This window comes from Rhinocladiella mackenziei (genome assembly GCF_000835555.1).
Source record: "Rhinocladiella mackenziei CBS 650.93 unplaced genomic scaffold supercont1.7, whole genome shotgun sequence".
NCBI classification, from domain to species: Eukaryota; Fungi; Ascomycota; class Eurotiomycetes; order Chaetothyriales; family Herpotrichiellaceae; genus Rhinocladiella; species Rhinocladiella mackenziei.
The window spans coordinates 370,327-398,247 of NW_013550598.1; the positions used below are offsets into that span (position 1 = coordinate 370,327).

At 50.2% G+C, this 27,921-nt stretch overlaps 7 protein-coding genes across 7 annotated transcripts; 2 read left to right on the plus strand and 5 right to left on the minus strand.

The window, feature by feature from the left end:
• Positions 1-1,047: 1,047 nt before the first annotated feature.
• Z518_08971 (uncharacterized protein) lies at positions 1,048-2,337 on the minus strand (the record flags this gene model as incomplete). Its single annotated transcript, XM_013412928.1, has 1 exon — positions 1,048-2,337. One exon carries the CDS (start codon positions 2,335-2,337, stop codon positions 1,048-1,050), a length of 1,290 nt encoding a protein of 429 aa, XP_013268382.1.
• A 749-nt stretch (positions 2,338-3,086) lies between these two features.
• Z518_08972 (uncharacterized protein) lies at positions 3,087-4,037 on the plus strand (the record flags this gene model as incomplete). The annotated part of the gene is made up of 1 exon (XM_013412929.1): positions 3,087-4,037. One exon carries the CDS (start codon positions 3,087-3,089, stop codon positions 4,035-4,037), a length of 951 nt encoding a protein of 316 aa, XP_013268383.1.
• Positions 4,038-12,812: 8,775 nt separating this feature from the next.
• Positions 12,813-13,514, minus strand: Z518_08973 (uncharacterized protein; the record flags this gene model as incomplete). Its single annotated transcript, XM_013412930.1, has 1 exon — positions 12,813-13,514. The coding sequence occupies one exon, from the start codon at positions 13,512-13,514 to the stop codon at positions 12,813-12,815; it is 702 nt and encodes a 233-aa protein (XP_013268384.1).
• A 910-nt stretch (positions 13,515-14,424) lies between these two features.
• Z518_08974 (uncharacterized protein) lies at positions 14,425-15,382 on the minus strand (the record flags this gene model as incomplete). The annotated part of the gene is made up of 3 exons (XM_013412931.1): positions 14,425-15,066; positions 15,130-15,264; positions 15,326-15,382. 3 exons carry the CDS (start codon positions 15,380-15,382, stop codon positions 14,425-14,427), a joined length of 834 nt encoding a protein of 277 aa, XP_013268385.1.
• A 4,290-nt stretch (positions 15,383-19,672) lies between these two features.
• Positions 19,673-20,927, plus strand: Z518_08975 (uncharacterized protein; the record flags this gene model as incomplete). Its single annotated transcript, XM_013412932.1, has 6 exons — positions 19,673-19,776; positions 19,839-19,972; positions 20,027-20,352; positions 20,430-20,579; positions 20,690-20,769; positions 20,819-20,927. 6 exons carry the CDS (start codon positions 19,673-19,675, stop codon positions 20,925-20,927), a joined length of 903 nt encoding a protein of 300 aa, XP_013268386.1.
• Positions 20,928-22,862: 1,935 nt separating this feature from the next.
• On the minus strand, positions 22,863-23,869 carry Z518_08976 (uncharacterized protein; the record flags this gene model as incomplete). Its single annotated transcript, XM_013412933.1, has 2 exons — positions 22,863-22,993; positions 23,071-23,869. The coding sequence occupies 2 exons, from the start codon at positions 23,867-23,869 to the stop codon at positions 22,863-22,865; spliced, it is 930 nt and encodes a 309-aa protein (XP_013268387.1).
• A 1,271-nt stretch (positions 23,870-25,140) lies between these two features.
• Positions 25,141-27,664, minus strand: Z518_08977 (uncharacterized protein; the record flags this gene model as incomplete). Its single annotated transcript, XM_013412934.1, has 4 exons — positions 25,141-26,735; positions 27,181-27,320; positions 27,373-27,466; positions 27,604-27,664. The coding sequence occupies 4 exons, from the start codon at positions 27,662-27,664 to the stop codon at positions 25,141-25,143; spliced, it is 1,890 nt and encodes a 629-aa protein (XP_013268388.1).
• Positions 27,665-27,921: the final 257 nt, after the last annotated feature.

Here is a 27,921-nt window from a genome sequence, read left to right on the forward strand (position 1 = left end):
ATCACGTGACACGAGGGCCTGGCGGTTGGCCCGTAGACTGGATCCGATGGCGCCAGGGTCGTCGGATTATAGATTTTCCGGACCCCGAGGGGTCGCAATCACGTGAATCGTCGTAAGGCCGCTTGTGTGCGCCGCCAAGAATTGCCAAGACCAGGGTGGCCGGCTCAGTCACGTGATGTCTCGAGCGTAGCGAGCCTGGGGGTTTGGGGGCAAAGCCCCCAAAATACAGACTAATGACGTTGGCTAATGGCTTGGCGCAATTAGCGCTCCGCTAGGTGGACTTAGGGTGGTTTTACACCCTACAGTATATTTTAGGTAATAACGCCAAAGGTAGGCAACAGCAGGCAGCCCTGCTGACGACACTCGTTGGTAGATAGGTACATAGACGAACTCTTCCCTCCACTCATGAGGAGAGAGCCAGAGTACTCAACATGGTTGAAGTTCAGCAGGCGTCTATGGACTCAAGACTCTGTTGATTCGTCTCCGTTGTTGCGTGCTGGATTTTTTTTTTTTATACTCTCTTATGCTTGTCTCGAGCCCACTACAATACTAATCGAAGATGGTGCGGAAGATGGACTAGCGAGTCTACGGGCCTTTGGCGAAATCTTTCAAATTCAAACCAGATTGGTTGGTCAAGAGGACGATTAATATCAAAATTCTACCACAACTTGGACAAAGTTCGATGTCTCGCAGAAGTCCATCAGAAGGTGTCGAACCTGGGGCGAGCAGCATGAGGCCGAGTATTTGCTTGTTGAACAATTCACAGCCTGCTGGATGTTATATGGTATTCTCATTCCCGGCTAGAGATATATCTGGTAATGCTACACCATCGATCGGAAGTGCAACACGATGTCCTTCGGACAAGCACGTAATATCATGTTTGGCAAAACCGTTTCAAATTGGCTAAATTGTGGTGGGTGAAGATTCATTGCTCGAATTGAAACTATAGGATCCAGTCCAGATCAAGGACTCACAGCCACCACCAACACCACACGAGAGCGCAACATTAATGACATCGTCCGCAAGCCTCCCAGGGAGAAAATTCATTCATCTTTGTCTGTCCCTCCACCACCTAAACTCCTCAACAGCCCTCCGCAACTTTCTCACCCCGTCCCACAACTTCTGCGCCTCGCTCTCCCACCTCTCCACGACCCTCTCCAGAAATCCTAGCACCGCCTCCACCTCCACCTTCCCCCGTTCGCTGCACCACCAATGCGGCACCCGCTCCAAGATCCCGAACCAGTATCCTAGGAGCAACACCGCGGCAGGGTCCTGCTGGCGCATGAGGTTGATGAAATGCGGTGACAACCGACCGGGGAGGGAGATGAGTGGACTGAAGTTGGAGAGGTCGGTAGGGTCTAATGACAGTAAAGGTCGGAGGACTGTGAGGGCGGGGGCGTAGATAGAAGCGAGCGGGGAATCGCGAACGAATGCGTAGAGATAAGGCAAGGCGTACTGGTGGTGGTCTGCAGCGGCGGGCCCGCTGGCATGCTCTGGGCTCGCCTCTAGAAAGAACGGCAACCACTTGCTTTTCCACACGTTCTCCTGAAAGTGCATCTGCTGCAGTAAGATCGAGACGCCGGTCACGTTGATGAGCCAGTCGACGTTGTGATTGGTTTTTTGGGGGTCATAGCAAGGGTTGAACCGCGTCCCAAAGGGGATGGGGATTGGGTTGGTTATTGTCCAGGAGATGATGGTCGAGGTGGATTGGAGCGAGTGAGAGTGAAAGTCGATGTCGTAGTGATAGAATAGGGAGGTTAGTATTATACAGGCAGCGAATAAGGCGTCCATTTCCAAGGCAGAGCCGGACGTGGAAGGGTCGATGGAGCGGTACGATTGAATGCATTCACCATAGAGTTCGAGGGCTCGTTGGCTATGGTAGGAGGATGTTAGGGTCAAAGGACCGTAGAAGGTGTCGTTGAGACGATTGTGATGCTTAGCTGCAAGATATCGCAAGTGAAAAGCGGAGAATGCCAGTACGGCATGCATGAGGAAGGGATAGGAGGTGAGCATCGATGGGACGTCATCATGGAGGATTCGTTGCCCAGTGTAAGAGGAGAGAGTCCTGCAGCCGGCGTGCTCAAAGTGTCGGAGAATATGAGCGAGACTGTTGGGACTGCTGCCATTCCGAATGGAGGCATTGGTGAATCGAGCTATGACGGTGGCGAAGACGTGGATACCAAGGGTGTACTCAGAGCTGAGGGCGGCGGTTGTGGGCCACATTGGGAAGTCATCCATATTCACCGCCTGAGACCGAGAACCTTTATGTGCAGGTCCGTCGCCCTCTCCGGGGGGGCGTTTGGTCGTGGCGAATTCGCACTTCCTAGAGCGAGCCATACACTGTCCACATACAGGGCGTTCCTCGTCGCACTGCCCTGGTTAGAGGCAACCAGCAAGACGGGGACTAACGTACTTTGACCCTTTGTTTCTTGCAAGGAAAGCATCCTCGTCGAGACTTCCGATGGCTTCTCCTAGACTGCAGAGGCCTTTGCCGGATTGCCGGCGCCTCTCGTATCCAAGTTAAGGTATCCCCAAGCATGATCGATTGCAGAATGTTATGCAAAAGTAGACTTGGCCCGTTAAAGTAGTCCGTTTCGTCATCGAGGGTCCTGACTTTGACTATGGGGAAGTATCGACGAAGACTCGTCAAAATCTTACGGGACGTCCAAGCTGGGCGGGCATGGAATGTGGACGGCTCGATTGTCGTATTTAAAAGAGGAAAGGCGGGCAGACAAAGGTTAGAGTCCTCATCTGATTGGGTTCCGCGGGTAGATGAGATCATTCAAGCATTCGGCCCCGGACAGAAATTGTTCCACGTTAACGTCAATCATTCTCAATGATGATCAATTGAAAACGCGCATGCCACATTTTTTGCGATCTCTGAATGGAAAATACGATCGCGCACTGGATAATTAATTAACATTGAAGCTTGGTGACAAGAAGGCCGACATGGAAGAAAATGCGGGTCCACTGGTGGTTTGTCAAATATAAATTCAGCGGATATCCCTTTTTTTTTTTTTTGGATGTCGAAAAACCTTTGTTTCAACCATTGTGACCACCGTTTGCCCTGTCGCTGGCACTTCACTATGGCACAAACCATGAACGCAGTCCGTTTCTATCCTCCCGGAGGACCGGAGAAGCTCAGCTACCAGACCGAACCAGTCCCGTCTCCCCCTTGGGAGAAACAAGTCTTGATCAAGGTCCATGGTGTCGGCCTCATTTGGCCAGAACTTTATTGGCCAATATATCAGAGTCCTGCCGGCGACTATGTCTCACATATTCCCGGGCATGACTTCTCAGGGGTCGTAGTCGCAGTCGGTCCCGGGTGCGAGGGCCGCGGCATTGAGGTCGGTGCAGAGGTTTATGGGCTGACCAGCCGAAGGAACCATGAAGGCGCCATGGCCGAGTTTGTCAAAGCCGACGTTGACCAAGTTGTGCTTAAACCGCGTAATCTGGCCTTTGTCGAAGCAGCCGCTATTCCGTTGAGCGCGTTGACTGCTTGGCAGGCGCTGTTTGATCATGGCAAGCTGAAGAAAGGCCAAAGAGTATTGGTGACTGGCGGTGCCGGCGGCACTGGTGTGTTTGCGACGCAATTTGCAAAGATGTTTGGGGCATACGTCATTGCCACCGGGTCTTCGGCGAGAAGTCGCGAGATCCTTGAGGGGTACGGAGTGGATGAGTTCATCGACTATAAAGCTACCGATCTCAAGAGCGCTGTCAAGGACATCGACCTGGTGCTGGAATGTGTGGGACAGACCGTGTTGGAGCAGTGCTTCGATGTCGTCCGAAAAGAAGGAACGATCGTTAGCATAGTAACGGTAAACTGCAAAGAGGAAGCGTTGAAACGTGGGATCGATGGAAAATTTTTCATTGTTTGCATGAACGCTGAGCAGCTGAACAATATCACGAAGATGGTGGAAGATGGGACGATCAAGCCTATCATCGATGCAACCTACCCTCTTGAGGAAACGCGGAAAGCCTTCGAAGAGGCCTCAGCGGGACATGTGCATGGCAAGGCTGTCATCAGAGTGGTGTGAGATCTCCAACAAATCTAACTGGGAGTCTTGCATCCAGGACGACTACGACTACGAAATACTCACGATAGGATAGCTGCCTTACAGGATTAGCGAAATCGGATTCACGTTGGAGGGGCTTCCGAAATTAAGTAATATACTGAAGTCTTCATAGCTAAAATCAAATATTTGATGAGCTATCTAGACATCGTCTTCATCACGTCACGAGATATATCAGGCTAACCAAACTAACTTCAAGCTGCCCAAAGGAGGGCTGTCCTCTCATCAGCATCCTGTTGGTTGCGTCTATTTTTCACTCATAACCCAAAGAAATACCACAAGTAACACTCCCTGCCCAATCCCAAGGCGATATATGGCTTACGGGTCCGTGACGTCTGGTGGGGTGGTGTTGAAGGGGTCGCCTGGCCGACCGAGCCGGATTTTCCAGCTGAATCCGAGGAGGACGAATGCTATCATCTGGGCGGCTAAGGTTGTGAGGCTGAGTGAAGACTCATCAATGGTATGTATTGAAGACGATATCGCTTTGACTTGCAGAGGGAATTGAGATACGATTAGCATGATGCACGCAGGGATCAAAACGTAGCCACGGAAACCGATGAATAGGGTACTGGGCCAGGCAGTCATTTCCTCGCGCGGTCGTGGGATGGAGATGCCGATTATTGGGAGCACCCAGACGCATAAGTGGACAGTGCACAAAAGCGATATGGCTCTAGTGTAGCGATGGCGGTCAGCCAAAGTTGTGGTGGTGGAGTGCGTATCTGTTGAACAAAGGGCTATTGTGTATAGGCTCCACAGCTGAAATACTGGTGAGAGGTTTCCATAGACGACGACGGTTGCTCTGCCTAACGACGTAGTATTCGCATGTCTATAAAAGAAGCCTCAATACCTCGACAAGTAGATAGAGAACAGAGCATTCAATACATCTCGAGTTGCACCCAGTTTAACAGGTCCTCCGGCGGACAGCGGTAGACAGAGACGTCGCAACACACCTACGCGGGTGCCTGTGGGTTAAAATTAGCTAGACCTGCGCGACACGGTCACGCATCTCATGAAGCTATTCGATTTTACATACGCTTCCCCCGAACTCTTATGAACTTGATGAGTCCATCAAACTCTGCAAAATTCACCATGGACAACCACGTCTCTACTTGACTCTCTTTCTCATTGTGTGCTCTTTCCTCCTGCCAGTTTGTTCCGTTCCCACCGGACCAATCAACCCAAAGCTCGAAGAACGTGAAAATGCCTGCGTAGCTCTTGGAGACTGCTCGTCCGTAGGTACGCCTTCTCCCACCCCAGTTGAACCAAACCTCGGTGTCTTCTCACCGTACTTCTACAACACAGCGCAGGTTGCAGGGAAATATGCTGCCGCTTTTGGGAATATCTCGGGAGAGCGACAGCCCACGGTGACTCGCGTACCATAGCGATAATGCTAAACACCAATCCGGCCTAGTTGTGCGAGCGTTGTCCGAACGATGGAAAGGTACCTGGTAAGAGGTAGAGGCAAGAGAATGCGCACTCACACTGCGAGATATAACCAGGCAAAAGAGTCGGGATTCATTCAGAACTCACAGGAAGTTCACAGGGCGTTAGGACGGCCCTGAAGGGGGTCGGCAGCGAGGCCACGAAGCAACAAGGGGACTACAGAGGCGACAGACAGGCTACACGGGCGACAGAGAGGGTCTAACATGCCACAACACCAAAATCAAGTGCAAAAAGGCGTGGAAAGGCGAGTGCAAAGGACTCCATCAAAAGGAGTCAACGACGTCGTTGAAAGGGCATCAAAAAGCGCCAACTATGTGAAGGAGACAGGGTAGATGGAAAGGTACTTCAAACCCCTAGGAGAATGGAGTGTTTTCAGGTACCTTCTATCATGTGGACAACGCCCGCACAACTAGGTCCGATTGGTGTTTAATGATGTCGCTGTGGGTTGTCCGCCTTTGGAGTAGTTTCTTCACTAAATAACAAGACCATCCACTCGTCGCTCATTGCAAGCGTCTTCATTCTCACGTGAGCGCTTGGCTGGCACGCCAAGTCTAACAGCCTCGAGAGAGTGACGCTTATACATCCGCTTTCACCTCTCTACTGAAGGGCCTACTATTGTTGGCCAGAATAGGCAATGCTGGCTTGGCGTTGTCACCGTGACTGGCTTGGGATTACCACTCTATAGTGACACCTGAGGCAACTTATACCCTCAACCCTTTCCACCTACTTATGTTGACATTCATCAGAGTGTGCTTTGAGATAAATCAATCAATCAATCTTCTCTCCCTACAGTTCATCATTCATAATCCATCTCCTACCTCAGTGCACCCACCTCTCGCCTCAGTACACTCCCGATTCATCAACAACTTTCCCGGCCTGATTCTTCTACCAGCTTTTTCTACTCTTTCAACATTGCGCCTTCCGCCCTTGGAACTTCAACATGAACACAGTTTGCGGATTCAACGATGGGGCACCTACATATACACCCATGTCAAGGTCATCCTCAAGCTCAACTACATCAAGAGAGGTTACGGCAGCGGAGAGTTCAGCACCGGAGATGTCGCCCTTAGAGGGATTAGAGGACGCTCGTATCTATACGTACAAAGGGATCCGAGATCTAAAAGAACGTGTCCACTCGCAGTCCGCTGCGTTGATGGACGGCCGCACGAATCAGCAGTACCTTGCTTTCAGGGGTGTCACAAAGGGCCACCTTGAAAAAATTGACCATCAGCGCGACAGCATAGGGAAGCATACTCGGATGAGCCATTACGCGGATAGCAATCTATTAGTTATCAAGCTGATGCCCTCAGCGGAGCATGAAGGTGCGCACCACACACTAGCCCAGAGACTTCGTGACGAACTTATCATCACAATGGGCCTCCCACGAGAGTGCTTATATCCTGTTGGCGGGACAACATACAAACTTCCTAATTCCTCTAGAGAGGGTGATATGGGATTCCGCCCCTTCCCGACCCGGAAAAAGAAATCTGAGTGGCCAACAATTGTTTTTGAGTCTGGACTCTCTGAAACCCTTGCTCGTCTGCGACATGACGCAGGATGGTGGATTGCCAACTCTGGAGGAGATGTCAAGATTGTCATCATCATCTCAATTAAGCGAGTACAGAAGACGCTAGTGGTTGAAAAGTGGTGCCCTTCTCCGCCTCCTGTATATAGACCAGCTACCAGAAGCCACCCAAGTCCCAACGCTCCAATTCCGACAATCGTTCAAGAGCTTACTATCACCCAAAATCCCACTCCACAACTAGGTCCTACTGCTCAGTCGAACACCATCGGTCAGCCAATTGTCACCGTTCAGCCAGGCACTGTCTCAGCCTATGACGTTGCTGGAGCGCCTTTGATTCTCGAATTTGACAAAATCATACTCCGAGCCGCTGTGCCGCCAGAAGGCGACATCGTCTTTAATGCCGCGGATCTTGCGGCCTGGGCGGATTTCTTCTGGGAGGGCGTTGAGTAGAGAGATCGCAAGGGTTATGACAGGATCGGGGGACACATTGTGGAACCGGCAACGGCTAATGGTGGGTCGGGCTATGTGCTGCGCTGTTGTACAGCATACAGGACAACGGAAGTGTCATCACTTTCCCAGGGTTTTCTAAGGGCTCGTTCGAGGCAACAGAAGTACCATCCTTGCCGAGGGTTCACTTAAGAGCTTATTCAGGACAACAGAAGCGCCATAGATTTCTGTCAAACAATGAACGTCAAGAGAATGTGAATTAAATGCTCTGCTCTTTGGCAACTGGTTCTGCCAGGTTGCTGATATTTATACAGGCTTTGTTGACCCTTTTCTTCTCCTATTCCTACCTCCTGTATCCTGCATAGGAGTGATAACCCCTATTCCCAGTAAAGGGGCTCTTGCAACCTCCAACCGTTCAACAATTTTCTAAGGGTCTGGAGGGCCGCGGAAGGGCGAACTGGAAGGAGGCCCGAGGATACAGGGCGCCGGCCGATCATGTGAGGAAGGGCAGAAATGCCAGAGGCCCCAGGATCAAGAAAGACAGCGATGTCGAGAGACGCCTCCCTGTCTCCCGCCTCCGCCAACATTACCAGGGTAGAAAGAGAGAGTGGATGTTGAGAACGTCGATGGGGTAGAAGTAGATGGGGGGAAAACCTCAATACTTAACATCATGTTAGATGCCACTTTGTATATAATCACGGTGGAAAGAAACATCGAATCGTAAGTCTATAGCCTCTGCACAATAGCCAAGACCGTAAGCGAGATTGAAGGAGGCGATGGGAGACGCCTCTCGACGAGGCGGAGGCGAAGAGGTAGAGGATGAGAGGATGGGAGAGCGGTTCTTGTAGCGGCGTCAAAAGCAGGCCGCCTAAACCAGAGGCAGATTTCCCGGAAACGACATTATAATTCAAAGTCAAGAGGTGGTGGAAGAGTCTTGCTTGCTGGGACGTTTAGGGATTTACGCTATTGAATACGTCCTTACTTCTGACATGATCGCTGATGGCTTTACCAAGTCGCTTGTTTACCCAAAGTTCGAAGCTTTCAAGGCGCAGCTGGGGATGAAGTCTCTAACTGAGGCTATGAAGGGGTAGACCAAGGAAAACCCATCTCTGGGTGGTCCATGGCCATCGGGCCTGCCGGGTGCCTGCCGTGGACCCACTGTGGCTGTCGATAGCCTCATGTGCCTGCGCGGGAGCCTTGTGGTATGATTATACCACAAGGGTACAAGCATCTAGGATGGCCTCGCACTGCTTTCAGGGTAGCAATATCATTGTCAGACCTTCACCCCTGTTCCATAGCGCGTCCTCGCCCTGACAGGGGCCCTGCCAAATTGGGTGCAACTTGAGATGTCTTGAATGCTCTGTTATCTATCTATTTGTTGCGTTCCTGGCGACTCTTTTATAGACGTGACAATATCTCATCGTCGCGCAGAGCAACCACTAGGAATACCGTTGTCTATGGAAACCGTTTACCAGTGTTTCGGTGGTGGAGCCTATGTATGATGACTCTTGTTCGACAGGTCCATGGACTGGATCCGATGGAGGATATCGTACGGCACAGGACACGGTGATCAACATCGTCTACATATGGTCCATGGACTGGATCCGATCCGGGGGGTCTGTGAGGGTTCGGGGTCAAGGATACAATCAATGTATTCTAGCTAGCATCGAGTTCTAGGTACAAGACATAGCACGAGGAGAGTCAAGATGGGATGCTGTGCAGGAAGTGCTGAAGAACCCCCGATTATGTAATCCTTGGCATGTGGTCCCGCGACAGGGTTTGGCAGACAAAGGCGCCATTCTACCCATTCCTAGGTGGGCCATGGACTGGATCCGATGGTTCAGCTAGAGTGGACGATTAGGTAATCGTCGGATTATAGATTTTCCGGATTGCGCTTGGTTGGTCAATCACGTGATGCAAAGGGCCTGGGCAATATCAAACGCAGTGAGGCCTGGGGGTTTGGGAGCTAAGCCCCAAAATTCAGAAGCTACGCTTTTACCACCCTTGGAATATCCTGTCCGCGGCCGCAATCCATCAAAGCAACTTCCCTCACAAGTCAGGAAATGTATGCTATACCACTCACTAGGATCCGAACTGTGTCCGAGGGGCGACGGCTGAGTATAAGGCCAACAATAACTGCGAGGCCTTTAGGAGTGACATCGCTACCTGTGTCGGTGAGCGATGGAAAGATATTGAGCGAGTCGTGAGTTTTAATCCTTCAAATTGAGAATCAGCTCTAACATCTCATGAGTGTCTCCAACGAGGTCTGGAAAACCTACCGCCTACGAACGTATGCCCCTCCCACGGCCGTTCTATGCCCGGGCCGGGCTAGTATTCCAAGCGAGGACTTCAGCGACGAACATGAGTTCATTGATAATGGGATCGAGCTAGGAGTTCCAGGTACAAGCCAGCGTCGACGTTCAGATGGCCCGCCACGGTCACTGTGCCAACAAACAGCACCGGCGCTGGCAAACTTCTCAAGCCTGGGTCAATAAGCATACTCAACGTGATGAGCAAGCAGTAGAGGCGGCAGATCGATCAGATCCCCCTCCTCTCGTGGACAAACTCAAGAGCATTCTACCACGCAGGAGAACATCGCCAGACGGCGTTAAAGATTCTCTGTCAAGGCAAGTCCCCAATAAACCATCCCTAGAGAACGGGCAGACCCACCGACAAAGGTAATACACAAACTCCCGGATCACCAAACAGACTCTACACGGGACTACGAGAGCACCTCGGATGGGGAGGTGCCCTTTGTTGTGGCATAGAGACTTCGCAGGACTGGAAAGCGACATTTGGACATGCCGAGCCAACAACGAATCTCTTCATTGTGAGATTAGCCAATACTATCATACGAAGGGATATCGCTTCGCAAGCGCATTCGATAAACGCATCGCAAAATTCCAAGCATCAGAGTTTGCCAGATTCAGCGTCGCAGAGCAACGCTATTGGGCACCAGTCACTACTTTTACATCAAGCGACAAGGACAACGGGAGAGGGATGAGGAAGGTGAGGGTGAAATCAGAAAAGACGGGAACAATGGGAGACAGCAAGCCTTCCAGAAGACGCGTCCGAACAGAGGATTCCGAGCCCCAACACCTAGCTTGCCCTCATTGTTTTTGTCCGGGGTATTTGGCATTGACGACCCGCCGCAGCAGAGCGGGTGTGTCCAAGCAGCTTCAAAACCCCGTGATCGTTTCCTTCCCCAGGTCATCCCGGACCAACGCCATGCACACTTCGGGGCCTCCAATGACGACATCTCCCAGTCGTCCACCTTGCTTGGGAAGATGTGGTAGCGGATACTTCCCATGACGTTTGCGATGGCGACCTTTCCCTGGGCATCTCTTGCCGGTCCCACAAAGGCGACGTTATACTTCCCTATATGGCCCAGCGTGTAAAATAACACAGCCTGCCCAAAGGATGTGGCCGCCGGAAACGAGAACCCCCGCCGTAGATCTTCGTATAGTACAAGTCGCTAGAGGACACTACCCCGCAAGACAAGCTTGCTGAGAAATTTTAACCCCAGCTTTCCTGATGTCAAGTGTCACAATGTGAGCCCCAATCAATTATAAATTCACTCCCCCTCCGCCCCCTTTCAGACACTGTTTGGTATATGCGAGCTACACGTCCAAACCTCAAAATTTGGCCAAGCCTTGCCCCAAAGAAATGGCCGCTGTTGCAGCTACCAAGGTTATCGCCCTTACAGGATCAGGGTTTTTATCTGGTATAGTTGATGAATCTCACTTGTTTACCTCCGAAGACGGGAACTTTGACCGTAACTAAATCTTCCAGGAGGTGGAGTCACGCTTACCCTTTGGTCCCTCTCTTCCGCGCTCTCCGCCAAACCACACATACCTCCAGGTCCCTTCCTCGCCTTTGTTAAAAATATCTATCGTGTAGGCAAAAAAACTGCCATCCCTGTTGCGTCCATTTCGGCCTTGGCCTACTTGTACCTGACTTGCGGCAATGTCCCACCTGCAAGCGCGGCATGGTGCTATGCCGCCGCGGCGCTCCTCCTGTGCGCATGGGCATATACGCGGCTCTTCATGCGTGAGCAGCTCAACAAGCCACTGCTGAATATGGAGAAGAGAGTGAATCAAGACCATGAACAGATCTCTGAGAAAGAAGTCATGGACTTGTTGAGTAGGTGGGCTTGGCTTAATTTGGGAAGAGGTGTGATATTCACCGCAGCATTTCTATGCGGTGTTGTCGGGTTGGAAGTCTGAACTGCCGCCACTGCAGTTTTGTGTGCTTTATTATTGACAAAATGACGACGGAGGAGAGTACAACAGGCCATGGCGGATTCGGGAACAAATTTGTGTACCCAGCGGTACGTTTTCTCTCCTACGTCACTTCCAATCAAACGATAAGTGGGTGACGCTGATGGAATCATTGCTTTCAAAATGGAAGGGGCAAGGATGTCAGATTATCTCCTGAGCACTGTCATTAAGGGGGTGTGTGATTATTCCGATAGTTCACAAAAGGAAAGGATGGCAACAATACGCAGCGGCGACGGCATCAGCGTGGACGGAAGGCTTCTTTTTGGTCGAGCGGAGTATATGATAGACCATGGAGTCTCGAGAAACCATGAAGGAATGCCTTGTTGATCTATCTGAGAGAGCAAAAGGCTGAACAAGTAGGAAGAGTGCAGGTTGCAACAATGCCCAGTCAACTGCCTGAATACATCCAGGGCAAGGTTCTGAGCCGTCGAAGCTCAACGACATACACTATCGATCTCGGTTGAATAAACAGGACTATTTTCTCTCTATCGGGTCCGAGCTTGATTCCCTCGAAGTTGAAGTACAGAGACACGGGGCCGTGTCGGGAGATCGAACAAGTTGATAAAGCCTTGCACTCCAGAAGGGAGTTAACGTGGACCACGTTCGGGTGGTGTTGGAGCTCGCTGCTAAGCACGACTTCCCTGCTGTTTCAGGAACGGGAAAGAGAGACGACGCCCATGTGTTTGTGGGCAACTTTGATCAAATCGTCGGCAAAAAGTAATGTCGCTATGAATTAGGACATGAAACACCCAGTTATCGAGGGCCGCGGTCCTGTATCTTTCAGTCACGGAGTACAAGTTGTGGCTTCGTAGGGGATTGAAGCCTAGTCTACGATTTCCACACCAGTGCCTCCATTCAAGCACAACAACTCGTCCTCATGTCTCCATCAAGGATATACAACATACAAGTGGTACCAAGGCAGCAATTTTCAGAGCTGAATGCGGAACGAATCCCTTGCGTCAGCTTAGTTGTTCTTGTCTCCATTTCTCTACCTCTTCTACCGGCGCCGCCCATCTCGGGCACGCGTTGCGCGGAAAGTGCCATCTAAAGAAGCTTAGTCTCCCAGTCCGGCGCGATGAACTTCCCTTTCTTCCCCGTCACCAGCAATTCAATCAGCTCATCCCAGGCACTAATGATATCGCTCCTCTTCTCACTCCAGATCCCGTTGTCCTTTGCAGGATCCAAACCCAACTCCTGGCCTCCCGCGGCTTTGATGAGAAACTGATTTCCAGGAAACGTGAGGTTGACCGTCTTACTGACCAGCCTCATGCTCAGTGCGCCGCCCAACACAATCTCCAGATGCACGGCGCACTTGCCTCCCCCGCGACCGCCGTACGAGACGATCATGGCTGCCTTGTCGTTCCACTCATTGAGCAGGTAGTCGAGCGCGTTCTTAAGGCCGCCCGGGATACTCCAGTTGTACTGAGGTGTGACGAATACAAAAGCGTCGAGGGCATCGACGCGGCGGGACCAGGACCTTGTGCGCTCGTGGACATAAGCCTCAGGGGACTTTATCTGGTTTGGGATGGCGGGCTCGTTCAAAATGGGCAGGTTGAGGGCCGCGAGATCGATGTGGTCAAATGTGATTGCGGGATGTTCTCCGATATTTTCTTTCCTGCCCTGGTGAGCTTGGATGGTTTTATACACAAAATCGGTGATCTGTGGCCCGGCGCGGGGAGAGCGCTGGCTGCCGCAGATGATACCGACTTTGAAAACTTTGTGAAGGACTCCGACTGATGCGGCCATGTTGATTCAATGGTCTCCTATGGTCAGAAGGACGACAAGTAGAGGGCGAAGAGATTTCTGATGGCTGAAGAGACCCTAGCCTGGAGATTTAACGAGTGCCCTCGTTGTATTGCAATGATAATGGGGACGTCATTCAAATCCTGCGGTTGGAATGCTTTGACGATGTATGACCATTTTCTGAAATAGTGGACGACGGCTCTTTTATAATCATGTGGCTCAGTTCTGTAGATTGATTGACAAAAACACACCTGTATTACGTAGCAAAATAGTAGGCAGCTTCGCTGTACTGTCGCATCCTCCGCCGCTCACTACGAGATAGACAATAGCTATGTTGTGAAGGCTGATCTTTGAAATCTTTGAACATAAGAAGAATGGTTAAAATGTTAGATGGGTTGATTATGCGCGCTAGCCAATCGGACCAAATGGCTTGACTTCGCGAAATATGACCCACTCTTTGTGTGTGGCCAGTCAAATGTAAATTAACTGCGATGCTCTGAGTCCGATAGAAGAAAGCCCTGATAAACCTCGGCCCCTGAAATATGGACTTACACCTAGATGAAGCTACCCCTACTTCGACTGCTCAAGGGCGCCGTTGATCCAGCGACGCGCCAATCCTACCGATCAGACCCTGATTAGGCGCCAATGGTGGAAATCCCCTTCTCGTACATCCACCCAGTTGGCCGCAATGTGCTGCCTTGAGACGATGAAAACTATTGAATGACGGGTTTCCGAACAGAGAACATTTTCTCTCTACATAACTCTAGAATTTTACAATCAAATTCTACATTAAATTCTTCGAGTGCACTATCGTGGTAACCTGTTAGATCCGCTGGGATATGAATTACGTGTTCAAATCAGGAAGACTGGTTGCAATCTTTCATGCGATATGCTATCAAAAGAACATTTCAAGTCATTCATCTTGCGACCAAAATTGACGTAACCCATGCGCCAGAGGCTTCGAGGCAACATTCGATCTGCCTTTCACAAAGTTGAAAGCCCTTCGAGCTCTCCGCTGCTGCTGAACATATGTTTCCTTATTCACCTTGAATAAGTAAGGGCCATCGCCAGACTTGCATGCCTGCTGTACAGATATGATGAGCTTGTCCAACTGAATCAGGATTGAATTGCTGATGCAATACAGGACGGCCGAAAGGACACCTTGATAGTGAGGATGCGCTGTTAGCCCAGACGCAATCCTTTCTGGATAATCGCGCGGCTTGGGGTGAGACCAGAAAGGGCTGTCGCTTTGGTGCAGCACGTCAATGTTCACTTGATACCAGAGTTCAAAATCGTGTTTGAAAGACATAACCCTGGATAGGAGGCTTAGGGCATGAGCCCGGTAGTCTTGCTCTGGGGCAGCGGAAACTCGGGCCACAAATGCGGTAATATTTGATGTAAGGCCGGGTAAGTCCACGAGGAAGTCGCATAGTTGGTTTCGGAGAGAGATGCATGGGACTGAGTTATCGGATGATCTCTTGCCAGCTTTGAAGAGTGCTCGCCATTGAGGCTCGGCAAGGAAACAATCCCGCCCGGCAGACAGATCCTGAATCATCTATGCAAAAGTCATATCAGCCCCAGGCACATATAATTTACGGCGAATCATTGGCGAACTTACAAAGAAAGCTCGTTGCGACTCAAGCATCGCTCTATCAAAGTCAGACGAGAATCCTATGGGGCCTCGTTCTTGGACGAGAGCTTCTGAACCTCTGGAGAGATTATTCCATTGGCCAATATCGTGATCGATCATAAGCTTTTGGGTGACATTAGCTAGCAGTACTTGAGGTGGATCAATGCTGGACTGCTCACCTCACAAAATTGAAGTATAATGGAAGCACACAACGTGCAGGAGTCAGATCGTAGTTTAACATCCTGAACACAGGCCTGAAGAGAGCGGATACTTTTGGTATACTGTCGTATAGATACGGTCGATGCAATCACGCTGCTTGCCTCCATTCCAGGGCTGCTGGTGAGAAAGTCGGTGTAGATACTGCAGAGACTGGCGACTGCTAAATCGAGAGAAGCATTGTGGCCGAGGCGACCCGGAATGAACGAAATGAAGTTACCGAGAAACTGAAGCTGGAAGAACGATTGGGTCTTCTTGTCTAGGAGGATGTAACAGAGAATCGAGCCGATACGGTCTGAGTCTGCAGCCAAGGACCAAGAGACCCCTACATGAAAGGGTCTTTGGCCCGTCCTGAACACCTCATAGGTATGGTAGCCACCATCGGCAGTAGCCTCAATCTTTGTCTCAAGCAATACGTTGTCGGTAAAATCTGGCTCTTCAAAAACGTGCAACCTTTTTTCATAATGGATTCTGAGATGGTCGTTTTCATGCACAAATTTCCAGCTTTTTTTATAACCTGGGCACTTCCAACCAGCAATCACGCAGGCCCGGCATTCAGGACGCTCTTCACCGCACTGCCAATATGGTTAGAAGCTGGTGCCTAGGTACTCCTACAATCTAGATGCTTTTGCTCCGAGTGTGATACAATCGCCAACAGGGGGTGATGGACTTTTGCGAACTTGCCTTCTTCTTCCGTTTGCGACAGACTTCGCACCGAGTACTCCGGGGTGTACCAACCATCATGCACAATTCCTCCGTGCAAACTCACGACCTAATGTGGCCCGGTTTTAAAAATAGGTCGACTCACCAAGATCAGTGTGCGGGCTCAGAGTTTTTTCAAGCACACTCGAGTTGCCGTCCTGACTGAAAAGTTCTTAGTGAGGATGTTGTCCACGACTGAATTACACTAGTGGTCTTGGTAGATATCCCGTCGCCGTGACTTTCGATATCTTGGCCAATGAATTCAAATCTTTGATGTGGTAGATTTCTGTAATGCACAAAGTCCTCAAGATTCCGAAAATAAACATTCAATGGATCAAAATTTCTTCCGTGGGAATTTTTGTGTGAAATGGGAAGTGTAGATCGTTGTTTTTTAGCGGGCACAGCCATAAACCTATGGTTGGGCACTGTTCGGAAGGGAGCCGCTGATCATCGTTGCGACGGCTTTCTGGCAGAGGACGGTCGCTGATCTGGCGGAAACTCTGACCGTGGCAAGGTCTACCGAACCTGGACAGAACATTTGATCGACGGTCTGGGGCCAGATGCGTGCGCCCTCACTATATGGAAATCATCGTTGAAGGTCACCTATGTCACTTATTAGACCACCCACCAGGTCAGCAAATTTCCAGGTGATCATAAAACCAAGGCTTCCGATGGCATACCTCAATATCCAGAGCCCATTATCCCTCTGAACCATAACATTCAGTCGGAGCAATCTCAATGAAGAGTTTCATGTCACTGGTTCGGCATCCATTACTCGAGGATAAAGTGCATCGAGGGCTGCCATTCCTTTATCGTCCTGTCAGCAACAGCGAAACGCTTTAGGGCGAGAAGCGAAGCTCCTGTGACGGATGCGAATATTTGAAATTGAAGCCGAGTTATCTGGTGGTAGTCGTTTCGTACATCGTTCATGGTGGCCGGCACGTTCGCATGGAACGTGCTCCAGCTGGATACTTCTTTGTTTCCTCCGCTTAGAAGTCTGGGTAGAGGACTTACAGTATAGGAGCACTACATAGAGGTGAGAATCTGTCGCTCCCGTATAGCTATGTTGGACCCACACCCAACAGGAGACAAGGAATATAGGACACCGGACGATGAATCCGACGGATAGCCGGGTATTACAATTGAACATTATGAAACCCAGAGCCGGGTTGAAAGCGTCATCAACGATCCGCAAACGTAGAAGCTGGACGTGCTTCTCATACAGGAGCCACCGTTCAGAGCCTGCTGCACGCACGTGCATCAGCCAACCCATACCGACGATATGACCTGGAAACGCAGCCTGATCTACGTAAACAAGAGGATCTCGATCGCGGCCCATCGACAAATGCACTGCAAGCACACGGACGTGGCGGTGGTTGAAATCTAGAATGACGACACCTGGATGTTCGTGTTTTCGATCCACATTCCTCCGGTGAATTGCCAAAAACTGAAGGCAATGAGGCAAAGACGATGGAACAATGTAACTGATGCATTTAAAAGCATCGCACTTATGCTTAGTGGAAGGCCCCTGTAGCTATCAAGATAATACAATAGGAGGGTCAATCAATGGAGAAGTGCAGAAATGTGGTATTGGATTTTGCTAAAGGGTCGCAAAGATTTCGATCAAGAGAACCAGAAAGGTCGGGGTAAATGAAGCCAATCGCTACACAAAGAATGGATTGAGGGTTCTACCCTCTCTACCTGAAAGGGCGAGCTTATGTACTCTCTCTATAGACGCATTTTACCCCCAGTCGAACTCCCCTATTCCCGCCCCTTTATTCTCATTCACCTGAGTACGTAAAACTACTGTCGTATGGGGTTGTGATCCCCCTCCATTATCAGACTGATGAGAGAGTTTGTAGACAAAGTGTAAATGGCGAGGCAAGGAGAAAAGGGGGCTGCACAAATGTGTGGTCACGCGAGTAGATCCGACAACAATCGACCAACCAACTCAACATCACACAGCTCCAATCCGATAAATGCGAACGCCGGCTTGTAGCCAAGCCATCGAAAAGATGGAATACGGTGGTTGATGAAAGCGGTCATTCAAGGGCTCAAAGAACCAATGTCCTCAGCATAATTAGGAGTTCGTGTTTTGAAAAGTCCTTCACATCGCTCTGCCATGCTTGTACCGGTCACAACTGCATGCAGTCCGAAGATCTTCCTCGCTATACCACGCTGTTGTCGCCTGTACAACAAATGGCGCATCCATCGGCAGACGGAAGACTTTCCACGACAGGACATACGGCGGCTCGAAGATTCCGCTCGTCATTGGAAGATCACGCGTCTCGGAAGTACCTTGCTAGACCAATTCTCCGATCAAAAGGATTTTGTTCTCGGCTACTGATTGCCGACGTCGTAATTTTCCTAGTACTGCAAGCTTTTTACTCATCGTCGTTCGATTTTCGATTTGTATAGACTCTCCTGATGTTGTGGAGTCCTGTTTGACCATTTTGACCCCAGCCCCATTTCTTGCTGCTACTGCCTTAATGGCTCTCATTTTACCTTTTCATCTTCTCGAGGGTCTTGTCGACGCTTTTCCTGTCTCCTCGTGCCAGATTCCTGTTACTAGCGGGTCTATCATGCGGACAATGTTCGCACAAACAAGCTCCGCCGGCGTCTGCAAGATCGCTGTGGTACGCGAGTCGCCGTGTATAGTCGCTCTCCCGGGACATCCCCTCAACTCTCCTCAGTTTTCTCTTGAATGGCGTTTGCTGAAGCTCTTGCCAGACCAGCTTCCCATTTCATACCCAGAGATTTTGTCAGGTCCTTGCCGGCTTCGGAATTTGTTGTAATCGGTCATATTCGTGTGACAAATTTGGTAAAGATCATATTCTGCAACTGCGGACTTTCCGACCCGACAAAGCCTGGGTAGAAGGAACCATAAAAGCAAAGTAGTTTGGAAGAGTGATCAGTCTCCGTGAAAAGTGTGAAAGCTGGCCTCGTCTATGAACAATTGTTGAACAAAGGGCTGTTGTGTACAGGCTCCACAGCTGAAACACTGGTGAGAGGTTTCCATAGACGACGTTACCGATGGTTGCTCTGTGTAACGACGTAGTATTCGCATTTCTATAAAGGAAGCCTCAATACCTCGACAAGTAGATAGAGAACAGAGCATTCAAGACATCTCGAGTTGCACCCAGTTTGACAGAAGGCCAGCCATGTACAACATATTGCATCGTGCCTTGGGGTGGTACACGACTTGATTTAAATTCGGTGCTGCTGTATCTTAATGCGCTTGGCTTCGCCCTGGGAGGAGCAGGAACTGACAGCGGTGTCGAAATAGTGCGAAAACATTTCCTGGTCCCATTATTCTTCACGCTTTATGGTGCCCTTGCAATCCCCGTGTACTGGTTGCAGAAGTTTTCGATCTATCATTTTGATTCATTAGCGGGTCTTTACGTAGCATTTGCAATCTCCACACTTGTGTTGACTGCATTGCTCAATATATACATACCTCATTGCATGCGGCGTGTGGAAACGCCGGAGGCTGAAGGAAACAACGATCGTGAGCTGGACTGTTGTCGAATCTCACTGCACTGAGACTGACATACTTGCCTGTTCAGATAAAACTTCAAAGGCCACTGCCGCGAGACGAACATATGCCTTCAATATGTCTGTGTTTGGCTTAATAGCTAATTCCCTGGGAGCAGTGGTCACGATAGTGATCGTGATCATACTTTCGGCAACACTCTCCGGCGGCTCCGCACAAACAGCGTAAGCGAGATGGCAGTATCGACATCGAAGAGACAAAGTAGCTAATCTTTTGACGATGACAGCGGCTTGCTCGTAACCACTGTGGTAGGGTTCATCACCGTCGCAGGCTCGATTGTTGCATTCTTAGGACTCCCTGCCGTCCCTTCGAAACCTACTTCGAATCTCAAGGGAAGTTGGAGCAGACCCATTCTCGATTGTATGTAAATACTCGGCTTTCCCCTGGTAGTGGTTAACTTGATGCTTTGCACAGTTTTCATCCCGTTCAAGGATCTCCTCCTCCGAAAGAATATGCTCGCTCTACTTGTCTCATACACGATCTACACGGATTCTACATTTACCCTAATCTCCATTGTCGGTCAGCTTTTCGTTGCCGAAGTGCACCCCAGCACGCTGGAGTATTCTCTATATTCACTATCTCAGAGCTTGCTCAGCATTGGATGCACTGTGGCCTTCTTCGTGATAAGACCGTACATCCGAATCAAACTAGAAACTTGGTTAATCATGGGGTATGCCCTTATTCTCCTGATTCCGGCCTGGGGATGTATTGGGCTGTCAAGTGTGGACTTTGGATTCAAGGTAAACTCCTTACTATCCGAGGCATTTCCTCGGACGCTATTGTCAGCCAAAGCGGTGTGTAACTCTCAAGGATATAGAATCGATGGGAGTTCTACGTCCAGCTGTTCGTCATCAGTCTGTCGGGCTCCTTCGTCAACGCATCTTTCCGCGTATTGTTCTCCGAACTCATCCCCAAGGGGAGCGAAGTGGAATGGTTTGGGTTGCAATTGATTTTGTCTTGTGCTACTGTAAGTCCGAATATGCCATTCTAGCACTTACCTGGATCCTGTCTACACTTCTCTCTTCCAAGACAAGGCTTAGTACCATATTACTAACATACAACCTTCACAATCTTCAGGTCTGGATCAACTATGTCGCCAGTGGACCTCTCCAGAGCGCAACACACCCGCTTAGATTCCCGCTCGTCCTTGGTCTTGTGTTCCTATGCATTTCAGTTATATTGGCACATGACTTAACTTTCCTCCAGTCCCGCCTGTTGTGGTGACTTATCCAGGTCCACGTTCGAACTTCCCAAGCCCAGCAGTCTAGATCCGGTCTGGGGTGAAGCTAGCTTTGCAAGATTATTCGATCTGTGATGGTGCCAGAAACCCCAGCTGGACATCTTGACCACAGCTAACTCCAGCAACAAGGATTCACCAGAGCATAGAGCTTGATGTGGCACTTCGGAGAGGATTATCCACGTCATAGCCTCGGACGGTTAACTCAGGGCTTCGAGGGACTGCAAAGGGATGTCAGAGATGCGGGAAATTGGAGCGCTCCAGCTCGAATGGAGCCGGAGTCACCTAAGGAGTAGATAGTCAGAGACAATCAAGACAATCTAGTACAACAACTGGTCGAAAATGGAGCCAACCTCGAGTCAAGGACGGCGCTTATGAAACGGCGGCGAATGTTCACAGATCAAGCTGGTTTCAATACTCTTTTCACACCAACATTTTTCGAGTCAAGCAGTTGATACCCGACAAGAGAAGAAGCTGGAGATGGCTTGCTGTTGTGGGATCCTCAATTGTCCTCCATGTCCCATGCACCTTGCCAGCAAGTGTTAAAAGAGCGCGCAAAGGGGACGTCGAAGACATCAGAGGTTAAGTCACTTGACGAACGTGCAGCGAGCCAAAAAGCTTACAGTTCAGGGCAGGACAGCGCTGCAGGCTCGGCTTATAGCCAATTCAGGGATTGGGCCATGTTATGGAAAAATGACAGTCCAGACGCTACAAACGCGGTGGCTTCTCATTCCACATCATCCTCTGCCGCAGAGCTACCCGTTCTTCTTGACACAAATGACTTTTTTCACTTCGAACCATTGTCGAACCTGGGTGGGAACATGTACTCGTCCTCTTTCTCTTTCAAATTTGGCGATTCCGACCAGCAAATGGGCCTGACCAACAGTCTGACCTAAGCTATTTGGCTACAATAAAATATCCTGCTCATCTCACCACATCATCGCTTGACTCCTCAAGCAATCGAGTCGATATCATATAGGACTGTCAATTCCATCAATTAAACACTACTGAACCATGCCTGCCCTTCTGTTCCTTGGCATTCCTTGATACCGCTCTTTGCATTGTCTTCTATATGCTTCCTTGGTGATTCTTCTGATGTACTTTGACGGTAGGTACGGTTTAACCATGGGAATGCCATCACGACTTGGATCTTGTCTTGCAACATCTTCGGTAGGATTTTCTGGACTTGATCGACCATTCTCTTAATCATGTCGTCTTCAACAGCTCCTATTTGCCAAAAGAAGCCAAAATTGAGCCTGCCCTCCTTCCCGATCACGGCGCTCACTTTAATGGTGGAGCTGCTGGACCTAGCTGCTTAACTGAATAGAAGACTTCCAATTCCGCTGTCCTAAGATGTGGTTGGAGGCTCAAAGGCTGCCGACATTGGACAGTTCAAGGGCACCAGATCTCGCGTTTCCATTCTCTGCTCAAACCATACCTTTGGGTCTGGGATTTTTCTCAACTTGGCTACTAGATGGGCGTAGTGTCTCGAGCCTTTACATTTTCGACATACTATGTTCCGCTTGGCCTTCAACTCTCTCAAATTGATGTGCCCCAACTCTCTCAGATATATGCGAAGAATTGATGGACTCGATCCGCGATGACGAAATCGACGAAACTTTTCTGAAGTTCCGCAGGGTAAGCTGCAAATCAGCAGGATCAAGTGCAGGAAATTGTCACGACCATTAGGTGGGCAACCAACATCATTCTCATGTGGAAGATGGAGCTGAAAACGTGGTCCTAGATAAGGCGGGCGGTGGAAACATCGTTGATTCACAAACACAATTCTGGCCTCGGATGCGTACTTGCCTACCAAATTCAGGAGACACCACACATTGGTGCATTTGGTCAGGATATGCCACTTTCCCGATTATTGGATCCAAAATCCAACCGCTTCTTCGGTTCCATCACTGTACCACCCCCCAATCATCTTGCCGTATTTTCGTTTCCTCGAAGAGCCAATGCCCTGGCCGGAAGGCAAGCCTTCCTGGCAAGTGGTGGTAATATCTTCGCTCAACTATGGAGGTAATCACCTGCTGCTTTGCGCAATCCCATCAACTCGACTAGTTTTGGCCCGGCGTAACTGCCGTCGATATCATCCCCCAGGTCTACGGCGCCTTCCGGCACAATTGCAAATGAGCGACCTAATTAATCGTGTCATGGTCAGCTCGACGCTGCTCCGGGAACTCCTCGACCGAAAAAGGAACAGGTTGAAACTTACCATGAATGCCCTCGTCGACCGCAATTCTCGTTAACGCCTGTGTCAAGACGTCATGTTCCACCAACGTGATTCCTTTACTGGGCATAATACCGAATTCCGCCATTCTCTCGAGCGCGGCTTCGATCATGGGCGTCTTCATGGCCCAGGGCGCGATGGTGTTCACACGCACGTTGAGCTGGTTGTGGGCGTGTGCGCGTAGGGCGCGGAAGAGGCCCCGGCTACCAAACTTAGACGCCGTATACGGCGTGCTGTGGGTGTCGTCGATGTATCCAGCTAAGGAAGATACGATGGTCAGGGATTTGGACGGTGTAAGAGTTGGAACGGTACCCCCCTGGGGTTTGAGGCGGAAGTAGTGCAGAGCGAGCGTGGACGTATAATATGCGCCTTTGAGGTTGACTTCGATCGGCGCAACACTGGGGATCGGCGGAGGGGGCCCTTCGACGGAAACTTCGCTGCGAGAGACGTGGTCGACGATATGATCGAAGCCGTCGACGCCGGCAAAGGCTGCCACAACATCGAGCGTCTTCGTTGGGGAGAAGTTGAGGGCAGCGCGGAATGCAGCGACTTGGGAATCCCAACTGGTCACGTCGCAGCGGACGAATTGAACCTTGTAGCCTTGCTGACTCAACTCGGCGGCGATATGGGACCCGTCTTGCAGGTCGGCTATCGTGACGAGGGCGCCTGACTTTGCGAAAAAGGTAGCGGCGTGTTTTCCCAGGCCAGAAGCCGCGCCGGTGATTAGGACAGAGACGTCTTTGAGCCTAGAAGCGTCGGCTGGAGCAAGTGGTTGAATGGCCATGATGTCCGCTGTGATGGAGAGGTCTGCTTCGGCTGGAAGTGAATCTGAGTGCTTGGGTCACTGCTTGAGATGTGCCGACCACAACGTCTTAGACCTCACTATATATGTTCGCATGAGGAATGGCACTGCAGCGTATTGACGTCCTCCAGTCGCGAAGGAGAAACATCTTGCGACCTCGGGGCCCGTCAACACTGATTTGACCTTCAGCCACATTCTCCAGACGATGTAACAACAGTCAGGACCCGCTGAACTATTTGCAAAATCAACTTTCAATCAATTTTGTAGACATGTGAATGGTCTCGCCAATAGATGGAGAAAGTCCCAGGTCCATAAAACTAGTGGCTTAGGAAGTGCTAGGGCATTAGGTGACTGACAACCCGATGTCCAAAGGGTTGGAAGTTTTGTGCGGCTGAAATCTATCATGTGCATAAGACGGAGTTGTCGCCATGGAAGTAATAGTAAGGTTCATGTACAAAGTATGCAGCTCGTAGGATGATACTCTATTCGGTCAGTCAGCCGAAGAAATGGCGTCATTGAAGGTGCCCAACCCCAATTGGACTTTTTACAATATCATGCACACGGCCCCTACCTAATAGGGTCCTGAAATTCCTCTATGGATATCAACAACTTGTAGAATAATAGCATCACCCACTAGATATGAGACATACCCTTCATTCAATGGTGCTCCGCACGAAGCAAGGTAATATTTCCCATACTGGTAGATTAGGCGACCAAGTTCGGGCCCAAAAGAGACTGTCAGACGGCCACTAGTGTGCCAGGAACCACTTTTCCTTGACCGATATACAGGGGCTTCTCCCCCTTTCCATAGCTTGAATCGACACACGGTTTTTACCCTTCTATCCTCCACTTTCTCATTGTTCGACAGAGGCGTTATCGGACTCCCTTGCAGGCCGAGCACCAGCAGCCTTCGTAATGCTTCATCTCCTCTAGCTCTGAGTATTCGGAGGTCTTATTATTGCCTTATACGAGCCTGCTTCAATGGTCGGCTCAGAGTGCGAAATTGGGAAGGATGGCCTGGCAGTTTTGTCGATAGAGTCCTCCGGCATTGGTGCACAGAGCTTGATTGATGAAAAGCACAGCCTACCCATACCATGGTTTGTCTGTAATCACAGTTCACGTGCAGTCGGCTCAAGTCGGTCTCTGGGGGGAAAGGTCCCTCTTGCCCTGCTTTTATTTTATCCGAGCTCAAGACGTCTTTTCAGAGTGGCAATGCAACGACGTGGCTAATATGCGTGCTATATACGGAGCGGTTATTGGCCTTGGTAAGGGCTGTTGAACAGTGAATAAGTGGAGAACAAAGGCACATTCTCTTGGAACGAGTCGAACCACAGATTTTCCGGCGACACGGAGGGAAGGTTCAATAAGGTGCAGTCGTCTTCTATGGTGTTTTCGAACCTGTGAGATGTTTCAGAGAGATGATCGAAATCCGACCGACTTTGTTCCGTCCCTGCGAGATGTAGATGAACTGGCGGCGATGTTGCCTGACCGCTGCGATTATCATCGCTCTGCCGTGTTGGGTCCACGGGGCCGGCATTAGTACCAAATGTGCCTGGACAGAGAACGCGAATCGGTGCTCCTGATCGCGCTTGATGGATTTGCCCAAATATCTTCGCGATAGCAGAGCGTTCCAAATACATGTTCTGAGCCAAACGCTGCCTGAAATAATCCTCAGTTGCGTGTCGAAGATGGCCAATGATCCTCGCATTACGCTGCGAAATGACATCGGACGTGAACTGTGATAGCAGTTGATGTGCCAGCTCCAAATATTCATCGAGGGGGAATGCTTGGGAGAGATCGCCAAAACATCCGAGACCCAAGACTAACCCTGCGACAAAGAGCGAATTTATCACAAACGGTAACCTTTTCGGTATCGCATTGGCTCCCAGGAGGACCCTGAGAAGCTCGACTGTTCTAATGGCCGCGTCAATGCATGCATGTACAATCACAGCCTTTGGGTCGGAATCTATACATGGTTTGGAGTACGCAGTCTGATTGGACGCGGTGCTTCTGACGTGCGATGTTATACATTCCGTAAGGCACGGTCGGGTCAAGAGAATGATGGTCCAATAGTAGGCTTCTTTGACGTGTAGGAGAGAAATGTTAGGCGTCAATCGCTCAGGCCCGTGCTCGAGTTGATCAATCCTATCTGTCGCGAGGCCACGGGGAAATCGAGATGCCCAGGTCCGTTGGAGAGCGCTGATGTTGCTCAAAGTGTCCGTCGAGATCATGCGTCGAGAGTATACGTCTGTCAGAACCTTCTCGAATATCGCGCAAAGATCGTTAGACGGCGAATAGTCCTCATCGTCGACCTGAGTATCCCGAGTCTCTGTCGTCGATGGGGGGCGCCCCAATGAAGCACTCATGAAAAGATCGAGGATCCGGATGACTTTCCATAAACGCTCCCCAGCTCTATATTCGTCCCTCGGGAAGAGCGAGGCGACCTCTTTGGAGTGTAATCCAAGAGCATATGCTGCTCTTACAGCAATCCCCAAGGACATGAAGGCAGTATTTCTGCGATATGAGTTGAGCATGTACATAGTGACCAGGGCGTAGGAGCGGACAGTCCACATGCTTGCATCTTCCAGGAATCTTTGAGCGGTCAAGTAGCGGCCGTAATCAAAATGTCTTTCGGCCAGGTCATCTGTGTTTTCTGGACTGCTTTGAGCGCCTATGGCCAAGACCAGGTAGTAGATCGAGCGAGGTATTGGGCACTCTGTTCCAGATTCCGCCAAGGTCACCCGTGGTGGATTTTGTTGTGTCTTCATCAAGCCATTTAGGAGGCCCTTGTGCTGGTGCTTCCGTTGTAATCTACCTGCCTCATAGGAAGTGCAAGATTTAGTGTACGCTAGAAAAGGACGAAATTAGACGCGACTGTCAAAGAATTAGTGTGCTCTTCCAAGACTCTGGTAGTCTGACGGAGGATAGCCGCTTCCGTTCAGTGTATGGTCCACCCTAAGTTAGCTAAGGATTGCAACTTACCTGGCGCTAAATCTTGTACTCCCGTCGAGCCCGTCCCAATAACTGCAATCTTTTAACCTTGAAGATCTAGCTCCTCCTTGGGCCAATAGGACGGATGGATCCAGGTTCCTTTAAATGAATCTATGCCTTTCCAGTCGGGAATATAACGTTTTGCGGCGAATCCAGTGTTCGGAAGGAAGAAACGAGCTTTGAATGTTGTTCCTCCACGCGTGTTGATAGTCCACTTCGATTCGTCCTCCTGTCAAACGACAGAATTGACATAGGTGTTGAAGAAAGTGTCCTTTTGGAGACCCCAACGGTCAGCAACGAACCGGAAATAAGCGCGTAGTTCAGTTGAACTGGGAAAACGCTGCTTCCAAAGCCAGTCCTTCCAGAGCTCGGGGTCGGAAAACCCGTAGTGAGGGATTGGGCTGTCGACACGAGCTCCTGGATAGCGATTCCAATACCTTGGCTCTAATTAGTGGTCCTGAGGAACATTAATATTTGGAGACCAGGTACGTTACCAGACGCCTCCATAGTCTGCACCACTTTCAACGAGCTTGACGCTGAACCCCCGGTCCCGAAGCTTCTTAAGCTGGTAGATCCCTCCAATACCCTCTGATTAGCCATTTCCTGGCACATGGGGAAAAGTCGGGAACTGCCCAGGCGACTTTATACTGCGAAGGGTAATACTAGACTGGAAACTTCTTGACACAGTAACCGAGGGCGGGGGCATCGTAGCTCTGCACACGTACTGAAGACGTCGACTGCCGAAGGGCATTCCCAAATTAAGATCTCGCCCCGGTGCCTGCGCATGACTGCTTGTGACCGAGAGGCTTAGCACCAGTCACCTCCAGACAAGAGCACAATTCAGCACGTTTTTCATATACGTGCGGTCTCAAGGAAGTCAGAGAATCAACCACATTCATCAATAGAAGTCAGCCATTTAGCCGCTCCTACGATCCTTGCTCCTCGTTCTTCGAAATCTGCAGGGAGTGCTCCGACTGCATATCAACATCCGAAAGAGGGGATTCATCGGAATTTGTGGGTCCTTAGCCCCGGAAATTGTGGGG